We start from the raw sequence: 12,127 nt of genomic DNA, 5'->3' as shown, positions 1-12,127 counted from the left end.
GGTTAAGGACTAGGAGGAAACCATGGAAATCTAATAACAGCAATGAGGAATGATGCTAGATCGGTGGTCGGAAGAATGCTGGGTGACAAGTTGTCAATTCATTTTTTAAAATGACCAAGAGCTTCTTATGCCATAAGTGAAGGAGGGAAACCAGTATCCATCCGACACATGCCATGCACCAGTCCTCGTGCAGTAAAGAGTTAAATCAGTAGCCCTAAATTACTCAAATTCTGCACATTCCAAAAACAAGACTAATCCCTGACCAGCTCCTGGGTGATAACCTGAGACGTGTGTCTTAGTATTCCTGGGACTTTAGTTGTACCAGATCAGTCTGACTTCTGGAGGGGCTGGAGACGAAGTAAAGTCAGTCACACATACACTCCACGCCTACATGACTCCCAGTAAAATCCTGGACAGACTTGAGTGAGCTTGCCCAGTAGGCAAAACTCTGTTCTCACACACCTTAGCAAGGAAACATATGTCCATTGGGAGAAGACAACTAGACGCTCCATCCCATCTCCAGAGCTCCACCCTATGTGCCTTTTATCTCTGTTCATTCTAATCTGTATCATTCTACTATCATAAAGTATAACCATGGATATGAGTGTTATGGTTTGGTTCTTGATGTCCCCCCAAAGCCTCATGTGGTCATAGGATTGATCTAGAGTGTGTAAAGCTTGAATTGACTCATGATGCAATGCAGTGCTAGTCTCAAGGGCACTAAAATTTCTTGCTTTTCTTTTTTGGTACTGGGGATTGAACTCAGGACCTAGCGCTTGCAAAGCAGGCAGCGGGACCACTGAGCTTAAATCTCTGGCCCTCCGGCCCAGTACTAGGATTAACAATGTGGGTGCTGCCCGCCCTAAGTAGTCTGAATGAGACAAAAGGGGCAGGGAGACACTGTTAACTTTGCTGCTTTGTGTGTGCCACACTGTTTCGGCTCTGCCATGCCCGTGTGTCATTTCTGTCTTGGAGCCGGCTGATTATGGACTGAAACCTCTATAAACTGTAAGCCAAATAAACCCCTTCCCGTCTAACTTTGGGTGTCTAGTATTTCATCTCAGCAATGAGAGAACAGTAACTAACACAATGAGTTCTTTCTGAGTTCTGTTATTAGTCCGACTGAATTCTGAACTGCAGGTGGTCTTTGGGATATCATGACAAACACACAAAAGTAGCTCATTTATAACTGTCATAGCGATCTCTTTTTAAAATTTTTTTTCTTTTTATTGAGGTTATTTACATTCATCATTGGGATCCTGTACCTTTACATAATAGGTCTTGATTCTCATTTTTCCCCTTGTCCCTGCCTTCCCTTCACCCCCTCCTCCCCTCCCCATTTACAAACACTTTATTTCTATTTTTTCAGTTTCTCATATTTTTTCCCTCTCCCTTATTACCTCTCCCCCACCCTTCCCACTTTCCCTACACCTTTAGCCCTTTACTTCCTATTTCACGTTATTAATTGTCTCATTAGGATCCTGTGTACTATTATAGTTTTTCACACCAAAGAAACTATTCGGTATTTCAGTTAAAGAAATCTCTGTATGAACATTAAAATTAGGGAATCCTAAAATAAAACTAAAAAGGAAAGTAAAAGAGAAAAGGCAATGATGTAACGTCAAAATAATCCTTAATTCTGGATTTGAAAATGGTCCCTTAACATATTTAAATTGCTTCTTGCTCTTGTAGTCTTATCTTATTCTTTTTTTTCATTATTTATAGAACATTTTATTAGTTTCTGTAATCAAACCCATGTAGATATGATCTTACATATTTAGTACGATGCGTTACCCCTGTACACATGGGAAAAAAAAATTAAAAAAATTAACATTTCTAGACCAATATGGCTGTCCATTTCTGTACAAAGCCAACTCAACACAGTAAATTGGGATAACTTTTTCCAAAGTTGACAGCACCATTAAAGTTTCCCAAAATTCAATATATATATATACATATATGTATATATGTATATATTTATATTTATATAAAAAGACTAATAATAGCAGTATGTTATGCATCGATGTCATAGCAATCATTACAAGGCACATATTCTGCCAAAGAGGGTAATTACATGTGAAAGACAGAAACAAAAACCCAGAATTGATTAAAACAGGTAAATGGATGGGAGTCTGGATCACAGGTTTGTCAGTATTTACTTGTTTGTTCTTTTGTTTGTGCTTAGTTTTATTCTTTTGTTAAGAACTGGGGTGTAATCAGTGGTTGACCCCACCATTAAAAACGTTTTTTAAAAATTAAAATTGTATCCAAATTAGATATGAAAACTCAAAGTCTGACTTTGACTTCAAGATAGCAGGAGTGAAAATTTATGGTCTTGACATTAAATGGGTAATGAACCATTTTCCCAAATATAAATATGTATTAACTCAGCTTCCCCTGGTGTTTAAAAAACTGAATTGTATGTATTAAGCAGATATTTGCTGACTTAATCCGGGGATTGAACTCAGCCCTTACACTTGCAAGGCAGGTGGTGGAACCATTGAGCTAAATCCCCAGCCCCTACAGATTCAAATTTAAAGTACTTTATGATTCTGGCCTTATTGACCTTACAATACCCATGGAAGGTTCTGGGTGAGTATTGCTTATGGGAAACTCTTAGGAGCAGAAGTATTTAACATTTGTGATTTTTTTTTTATTTTGGAATATTCACATAGATTTTACTGGTAAAACATCCTTAATCCAAAATGTAAAACTTAGCCGGGCGTGGTTGCACACACCTGTAATCCCAGCACTTGGGAGGCTGAGGAAGGAGGATCGCTGGGGGTTCGAGACCTGCCTGGGCTACATAGTGAGTTCCAGGTCAGACTCAACTACATAGTGAGACCCTGTCTCAAAAAACCAAAAAAAAGCTCAGCAGTTTGGTGGCCTGCCTTGCAAGTGCAAGGACCTGAGTTTGATCCCCGGTGCCAGAAAAACAAAAACAAAACAAAACAAAACACCCAAAACCCCACAACAAAATGTAAAACTTTTTGAGCATTGTGTTAGCACTAAAGTTTTAGATATTAGAATATTTCAGATTTGGGTTTTTCAGATTAGATTTGATGTACAATTTGTATTTGTATTAAGTAATTTCTCTGTCACTACTACATAAACATAGAAAAATGTAGTAATCTGGTCTTGAGGCAAAATCTGGGGCTTACAACTGGTGCTTCAGCCACTAAACTAACTGCTACAGAAACATGAATTATAGAATTGCAACAAGCTGTTCAGACATTTTGACTGCTTTATACTCTTGGATGACTCTATATACTGTTTAAAAAGTGAATAAAATGAACATTAAAAAAATGATAAATACATACAGTGAAAAAGTGTTTGCATAACACTTTTATATTTCTTATAATGAAATAATTAATTTATACCTTCTCATAAAGTCTTTTTTGTAGATCAAGTTCCAGATGTCTCATTTCCAGGTCTTTGGTTGTGCTAGCAATTTCTCGATCTTTCATTTGTACCTATGCCAAACAACAGATTGTGAATACCAAAAAGAATTTACAAAACAATTTTTAACAGATTTAGTAATCTCATGATCTGAACAACTCACTAACAGTATTTACAGTAACAGGGACTGCGTTTTTAAACCAGAGTAACTGGTAATGTACTTATATGCAATATTTACTGAATGTTCTTTAATAAAAATCTTGTAATTTTTTTATAAATCTAATTAACAACTGATAACTCTAGCTTGAAAATTACTGTGGATTGTGTAACTATTTATATGCTCTGCTCAGACTTAAGAGTTCACCGTTCTACAAAATTTGATTACTTGGAAGCTTTTCATTCTTATAGTACTAGAAGGTTTGGAGAAGGCACTCTCTAGAGAAGCTTAGAAATCATCTTAAAATGTGGCTGCCTAAAGTTATAAATATTTTTAAGGATGAGGGAAAAGTACATTTGTTCAAACAAAGTAAAAAGTAAACAAAAACTGTATCAGCCATCTATCCTTGTTTATTTGTGCATTTATTCAGCATCCCTTTAGTGACTGCATTACTGCTTGCATTCACAAGGTAGGTTAGCCACTGTTGAGTAACAGACATGCTACCCGTAACAGAAGCAGAGTAAATGAGAACGCAGTGTGATGTCCAAACATACCCATGGGCTGAAAGAATCACAGCATAGTTCACCTTGAGGAGTTACTGGGAAAGTAGCTATCTCAAAGTTGTGGAAGTGTGAGACTACAAACAAGAGTAGTGATAGTGCTAACAGGTGGAGGAAAGGTGTGGCACAGCATATGCTTTTAAGGAATTTCAGCCACAGAACTCTCACTTATGAATTTTCAGAAATGTAGATAGCTATGTAACAGCAAGACAGATCAACTCTGCTTACTGCTAACAGATGTCCACAGTCACAGGCACATGGCACTCTGGACTGTTTTTCCTGCTGCAGCCTGAGAGGAGCTGTTGTGGTTGAGGGGATACAGGGGGACAGGGACGGGGACTGGGGGGACGCAACACCAGAACAAGCAGCTGGAAGAAAGGAAGCTGCAAGGGCAGGCAGAGGCTGGACTTGCTACTGAAGGGCCTGAAGGGTTCTTTGACTAAAGAACGCTTTACTTTATCTTAAGGGGGTTTGTAAAAAAGATATCAGTTCTGAGCCTGTATTATTTGTGGGGAAGAACATATACTTTTTACGAATCAAATATTAATCTGATTCACTTCATGGGATAATTAAAAAGAATCATAGTTTGTAAAAAAAATCAATTAAAAATTAATTTGCTCTAAACAAGAAGCATTACACTATAAAAATGATAATAGGTTTCTAATGCAGATGAATTAAAAATACTTTAAAAGAGCTCAAAATACTTAGTATTTTGTCAAAACTAGGTTTGAAACTCCCTAAGTTAATGCATATATTCAGTGGAATCCTAATAAAAATTTCAACTTGGTGAGGTGGGCATTTATACAGAATGGTAAAATTCTGTCTATTTGAAATGATAAACATTTAAGAATACTGAGGAAAATGGAAGATGACTAATGAGTGGGAACTAACATTAGAAAGCAAAACATAGCCAGGTGTGGTGGCACATGCCTGTAATCCCAGCACTCGGGAGGCTGAGGCATGAGGATCGCTGTGAGTTCCAGACCAGTCTGGGGTACATAGTGAGTTCCAGGTCAGTCTCAATTACATAGTGAGACCTTTTCTCAAACAACAACAACAACAAAAAAAAAACACAACAAAATGTAAAACTTTTTGAGCATTAGAATATTTCAGAAACAAACAAACAAACAAAGCAAAACATTACTAAGTTCCTATCATTCAAACAGTATGGTACTGCCTTACGAACAGAGAACACAGGAAGAGATTGAGTATATGTGGGCATTTAATATGTTATAATCACCAACTGGCAAATGACGCTAATATCCAACAAATGGTTTTGGGACAACTGACTTGCCCTTCAGAAAGAAGTAAGCGTGGTCCCCAACTCATTCCTTGCATCCGATTTTCAGACACATCAGAGGCTGGCAAACATCTACTGCAAAGGGCCAGATAACAAATACTGCAGGCTTTGGGTCATACAGTTTTTGCCATGAGCACTTGCTTATGCTGCTGTAGTACAAACACAACCACAGACAATATGGAAAGAAGTATGTGTAAATACGTTCCAATAAAATTTCATTTATGGACCCTATGGTTTAAATTTCACATATATTTCTAAAAATTCAATATAATCTTCATGTCATGAAATATTATCATTAGGCTTTTTTTTTTTTTTTGGTACTGGGGATCAAACGCAAGGTCTTACTAAGTTAAGTAAGGGCCCTACCACCAAGCTACACTCCCAGGGTAAGGTCCTGTCTATTTTAAAAAACCATTTAAAATGTTCAAAACATTCTCACTTATGAGCCTCACAAAATAGGTAGTGGCCAGATTTAGCTGGTATACAGTAGTTTGCTAATTCCTGAAATGAACAGATTAAAACACAGGAAAACGTACGAGAAGAAAATATGTGAAATACAGCCTCAGAATGGGAAGATCATTCTAAATATTACAGAGAGCTCAAAGCCCTCTACCACTGAGCTACGCCTCCAGCCCTTTTAAATTATATTAAAAAAAAAATTTTATTTTTTGTGGTGTTGAGGATTGAACTTGGGACCTTGCACTTGTAAGGCAGGAGGCAGAATCACTGAGCTAAATCCCTGGTCCTATATATATATATATTTTTTTTTTGGTACTGGGGATTGAACTTGGGTCCTTGTGCTTGCAAGGCAGGCCACCGAACCACTGAGCTAAATCCCTGGCCCCTTGGTCCTGGTATTTTAAATTCTGAGACAGTTTCTCAAATTGCTTGGGCTGGCTTGAAACTTGCTATCCACCTCCCTAGTTGCTGGGGTTAGGGGTATGCACCATCAGAGCCAGCTTTCTGGCATTTCTTAAATTTTTTTTGGTACTGGGGATTGAACTCTGGACTTTGTACTTGTGAAGCAGGCGGTGGAACCATTGAGCTAAATCTCCAGCCCTCTTAAATATTTAACTATTAATGAAATACAAAAGAGAATAATACTTGAGAGTTACAGTAAATAAAACTAAAGGGGCTGTGTAATATTCACTGTGGACAAAGAATACATTCACAGAAGGTATTCATTACATTAAATGAGAATGGCAATGATGTATGAGTACTAAATAAAAATTAAACCTTTCTCTCAATTTCATCATCCAGTCTTTGTAGTTCCATCTCACGTTGATCTTGATGAAGCTTTAGAAATCGCCTCCTAGCAGCATCCTGTAATTGCATTTCCTTTATTTTCAGCTCTCTTTTCACAGCAGCTAGTCTTAAATACAGAATACATCAAGAGGAATAAAGCATTTCCTAATATAGATTTAATTTTTGCCAGTAATTTGTCTACTAGTTATTTCAATACTTTCCTATCGTAATGTAAGTGTATTTATAATACACAAGTTAAAGACGCCCTATTGCACAAGTTGTATTCATGAAGATGTCAAATGGTCCAGATGCAACTTGGCAATCCTCTTCCTACTCACACTTCTAACAGGTCTCCCTGACAGATCATTTCAGTACAAGTGATACCATTTATATGAAGGAAGAATACCCCAGTGTTACCCAATATCATGCATGTTTATTCTGTTTCTTTTAATCTACCCTAGAAATGTTTCATAAAATTCCAAGATAAGAATCAATAAATACTTAAGAGAAGTGAATTTCCTAAAAATATGGCTTAGTTTAGTTGCTATAATTTCAATTAATTAAAAATTTTTTTTTATTAACATACTTTTTTTTCATACCGGGGATTGAACTTGGGACCCTGTGCTTGTGAGGCAGGTAGCGGAACCACTGAGCTAACCCCTGGCCCTATTAACATTTAATACTTCTTTGTTTTCCAAAGTATTAAATGTAAATGATATATTTTATGTTTCAACTGTAAGGTCAGACAGTTACCTTTAAAACACAAAAAATTATACTCTGCTAAAAGTGATTTACCCAGCACTCCATTACAAAGCATTTTCTACCTACTGTAGCATAATGTTCCTAAATAATGTCCTTCAAAGTATATTAGATCTTATACTACATCTGAGTAATCAGTACAAAGTTACATTACATTCAGTATAGCTTTAGAATTAACTTTTATAAATCAATTTTTTGAAAAGTGGTTTATATCCTTATTAACTCAAATATTTGCTTGATGGAAATTAAATTAAGGTGGGTAATTGTACATATAGTTCTGTTCCTAAATGAGAAAATAGAAGAAAATAAAAAATTATTCAACCGAATTTTGTGTCCAGATTTTCTCAACATGTAAAATGTACCTCTGTCTTTGCTCTGCCATCTTCTCTTCCTCTTGTAAAAGCATTTCTCTTCTTGTTTCCTCAGCTTTACGAAGCAGTTCTTGTTTCTGGTACCAAGCTTCATCTTTAACTCTTTGCTGGTTTACTTCAGCTTGCATGTCTTCAATTGTCTGCCTTAATTAGACAGTATTTATTATTATGAAGATACAAACAAGAAAGCTAAGGAATACAACCCAAAAAAATCAAAACACAAAATGTTCACCTGATTAATGTATAATACCCAAATTTCCTTCCAGATACCTCCACCTTCAAACTTTTAATTTTACACAAATGCTTAATGATTTAAATGTATTTTTCATTAAAAACTTTCTTTGTAACAGTTTACATTTCTACCAGAGTTATTCCATGATTACCTCTCTCTTAAGTAATCCAATTCATCATTCCTTATTCTTTCTCGTTCCTGTGTCTGATAGTCCACGATAAACTTCGGATATTGATTAAATACTGGATATTGCCCTTTTGTCAGTGCAACAAAAACTTCTAGTTCACTTTCTGGATGAATATTAGCAGGTGTGGTCTCCATGAGATGATAAACTTCTCTAATCACAACATTTATATCCAGATTATTCCGATGGTGAAAAAAATACTGCAAGAAAACTTGATATTTAAATCAACATTTACCTAACAAAGCAATTATAGGTAGAATTAAAGTAAGAGTTCCAAAATATAAATGTGAATTTATTGAGTTATTTGCAAATTCAACGAAGCCTTTTTTTTTTTTGAACTTGGCTTTTAAGTATATAGCTAAAAGCAGAATGCTGCATTTTAACCTGTACATAATTAAAAGGTTAAAAGAAATTAGAACCTGCCCACTGCTTCATTCATTACAAATTACATGTGCTGATCACTTATCTGCAGATGAGCTAAGCATTAAGCAAGGAGGGACCAGATATGCACCTGAGGTTCACACTTTGGAGAGGCAGAGTTTCAAGCATAGAATGTAAGTTCAGGGATCTGCCCTCCATGTGTACCAGTGCCCTCTGCGCTATCTGAGGAGCAATGAAACTGGATGGTCACTGTGCCACACTGAACTTCCCATCATGCCTTTTTGTCTGAAGTAGCTGAGTTCTTTGCCATCCAGGATCACACTGACTGTATAAAAGGTGTCTGGCTTGATCTGCACTGGGTATTCAGACCACAAGGGAACAATTTTGCTGGAGACTACCTGAATCTGAGAAATACTTGCTCAAGTTCTGGCCCAAGACAACGCCCTGCTGCTTGAGTTAGACCTTGGTACTGTATTCTGCAGAGCCACAGCCAGAGCCATTCAGCCCAAAGCCTGCAATGAACACCCTCGTCAACTGCAAACTGGATATTGCCACAGTGGCCGACAGCGCCACTGGTGGCTCTGATAGGTACAAGACTGGAAATGGTGACAGTGCTGGGGGATTTTTTGGCTTCAGTGTACCGGAGGAAGATGTCGTTGACCTCACTGAGGAGTTAATACTCTGGACTGGGCAGCACTACATGCAAAGTCATCAAGGGCCATTGTGGGTATGGCGCATCAAGTGCCTTTCCTAGGATCTTGTGTTATTTTCAATGCTCAAGGCTAGATCTTGTCTCTGGCATTCTACTTCAGCCCAGTTGAGAGCTGCCTCAAAAATGACAATTTCTTTGGCATTCAGTTTCCCTATGGAGGATACTTTCTAGCTTCTAGAAGTTGCTATCACAGAGCCCCTGACACTTGAGAGCTGACTTGACCTGGGTGTTGGTCACCTCCCAGCAACGCTGGGTCAGGTCTGGCTCTTCAAACAGGCAGCTCTAGGAGAGCAGCACACAGGTGCTCTTGGCACTCAGGCTGGTCTCCAGGAAATTCATGCAGGGTCAGGCAAGGTGAGGGATAATGCATTTTTTTGGCCATATACAGTGTGGCCAGCGCTGTGTCTGCAGCCAAGTCAATTTCATCAGCATAGTGAGAAAAGCAGCAGGCTCAACATCTGGTATACGGATTTCATCTTTGTCCTCAGCAAGTTCTCCATAAACATCCCTCGGAAGACAGAGCTCCCAACAGCTAAGATATATTTGTGTCCTGGCAACTGCTGAGTCTCACCTGGTGGCTCAACCACGAAATGTATATCTGCCGTGAAATCACTACTGATGGTGAGATAGAGACCTTGCCAATTGGAGGCTGGGATAAGGTTTTTGTTACTGAGATTCTGCTGTGGTACTGCTGGAGTTGGGTGGCTTTCTGTGGGGGAATATATCAGCAGCCATCTTCTTCTTCTGTTTTTTTGTTTTGTTTTGTTTTGTTTTGTTTTTGGTACCAGGGATCGAACTTGGGACCTTGCACTTGCAAGGCAGGCGGTGAACCACTGAGCTAAATCCCCAGCCCCTTTCTTCTGTTTTTATTCTTTTTTTTTTTGTTACCAGGGGTGGAAACTGGGACTTTGTGCTTGCAAGGCAGGCAGCAGAACCACTGAGCCAAATCCCTGACCCTTCTCTTCTTCTTAGTCTTCAAGGTAATTATTTCATAAGAAACTGGGGTCAACTTGCTACTATTTGCTTTCTTGGACCTATTCTTTACAGTCTCTCCCAAGCTCTGTGTCACTTTGGGCACTGCTGCCAAGTGTCTGTTCCTCAGGCTCTGGCCAGGGCACTCAGGATTCTAGAGCCCAGCGGACTTGGCAGGAACCTGCCTCACTGAAGTCTTTATTAAGCCAAGTTTAAAAATAAGGGTTAAGTTTCTTTTTTTTTTGGTACCGGGGATCAAACTTGGGTCCTTGTGCTTGCGAGACAGGCCACCGAACCGCTGAGCTAAATCCCCGGCCCTAAGGGTTAAGTTTCATATTTTCAAAGTGTGATAAAATCTAACAATCATTTATGAAACTTATTTTTTTTTTTGGTTTTTTGAGACAGGGTCTCACTATGTAGTTGAGACTGACCTGGAACTCACTATGTAGCCCAGGCTGGTCTCAAACTCACATTGATCCTCCTGCCTCAGCCTCCCGAGCGCTGGGGTGACAGTTTGAAATAAAAAAAATTATTTACATTTTAATTAAAAATGAAGGCTTTGTTGGGCATGGTGGCGCACCCGTCACCCCAGCACTCAGGAGGCTAAGGCAGGAAGACTGCTACGAGTTCGAGACCAGCCTGGGCTACACAGTGAGTTCCAGGGTAGTCTGAACTACATAGTGAGACCCTGTCTCAAAAAACAAAACAAAACAAAAATAAATGAAGGCTTCCATTACAACAGAAAAATAATGTATTAACAATGAAGCAATTGCTTTTTGCATGGAGCTTTAAAAATTCAAAATCCAAAATAAATCAGAAAATGAATTGGTTTACCTAAAAATACCTAATGTAGTTCCACATTATCTTGTTCTGCTGGCAGACCCCAAATTTTAAAAATACATGTATTTATCACGTCATCAAAAAATGAAACTAAAGTTTAATTTGACAGGAATCACAAAATAAGTCACATATACATTCAGAAAGCTCAACTTTGTCTACTGAAAAAAATCTTTCCTTTTAATGCTTTTTTAGTCATTTCTTGACATGCTTTAAACTCCCAGTCTGCACATGTAATAAGCATCCAGACTATCACAGACTAGAAGGACTACTGATGACAATACAAAGAATAAACAACTACCCTCACTTTCAACATTCTGTGTATAGGAAAAAAAAGCACAAAGGGCCGGGGATTTAGCTCAGTGGTTCTGCCACCTTCCTCGCAAGCATAAGGTCCCAAGTTCGATTTCCAGTATAAAAAAAAACAATAAAAAACATTAAAAAAGCACAAAACCCCAACATTATCATGACTTTTTCCTGAAGCTATGATTATAAGACTAACTTAGCTTGCTGTAGTCACCTCCTTAATAGCCCACATGCTAGAAAACGTCAAGGATGTGGTCTACCTCGTTATCCACTATGTTCCCACCACCCAGTACCAGTGCCTGATGTGAAGTAGGTATTCAATCAATAAATGTTATCTTTCAATTGAAATTTGAGAACCTCATCTTAAGAACAGGGCATTTACCTCAAAATCATCCTTAAGAATACAGTGGAGCAAAGGCGCTCTAGAACATACGTTGTAGGCTACCACAGTCATCAGAAGGAAGGCAGGATGATTGGTAAAAATGTTATCAAATAATCTGAGCCACTCTTCTCTTGTCAGTACTTCTGAGAACACAGTTTCAAGAAGAGGCCATGCATATAGCTAAAATAAATAAAGAAAATTTATTTTTTAAATTTTCTAAGGAAAACTCTAGTCATTGATAATATTCATATGCAATGTAAGCTGTGAAAATCATTAAATACATAATTATAAAAATAACTACTTTTTTTTTTTTTTTTTTTTTTTTTTTTT

The 12,127-nt window shown here is 37.8% G+C and overlaps 1 protein-coding gene and 1 pseudogene across 8 annotated transcripts in view; both read right to left on the bottom strand.

Annotated features, from left to right (window-relative positions):
• The window catches only part of Tbc1d31 (TBC1 domain family member 31), an 86,187-nt gene that overhangs the window by 27,387 nt on the left and 46,673 nt on the right, over nucleotides 1-12,127 (bottom strand). For 7 of the 8 annotated variants that reach the window (XM_010605587.2, XM_010605579.2, XM_010605581.2 and 4 more), the window contains 5 exons: nucleotides 11,798-11,977; nucleotides 8,175-8,407; nucleotides 7,783-7,935; nucleotides 6,653-6,788; nucleotides 3,381-3,473 (listed from right to left, as the gene is read on the bottom strand). In XM_010605587.2, the coding sequence (XP_010603889.1) occupies nucleotides 3,381-3,473; nucleotides 6,653-6,788; nucleotides 7,783-7,935; nucleotides 8,175-8,407; nucleotides 11,798-11,977 (795 nt within the window). Of the gene's footprint in view, nucleotides 1-3,380; nucleotides 3,474-5,211; nucleotides 5,566-6,652; nucleotides 6,789-7,782; nucleotides 7,936-8,174; nucleotides 8,408-11,797; nucleotides 11,978-12,127 lie in introns of those variants that run through there. The other variant, XM_010605586.3, reaches the window with a different exon arrangement.
• Nucleotides 8,546-10,098, bottom strand: LOC104849265 (annotated as a pseudogene).

The sequence above is a fragment of the Fukomys damarensis genome, unplaced genomic scaffold, assembly GCF_012274545.1.
Source record: "Fukomys damarensis isolate Sample0158 unplaced genomic scaffold, DMR_v1.0_HiC HiC_scaffold_5, whole genome shotgun sequence".
In the NCBI taxonomy this organism is placed as follows: Eukaryota; Metazoa; Chordata; class Mammalia; order Rodentia; family Bathyergidae; genus Fukomys; species Fukomys damarensis.
This window is presented reverse-complemented; position numbering and strand designations above follow the sequence as displayed.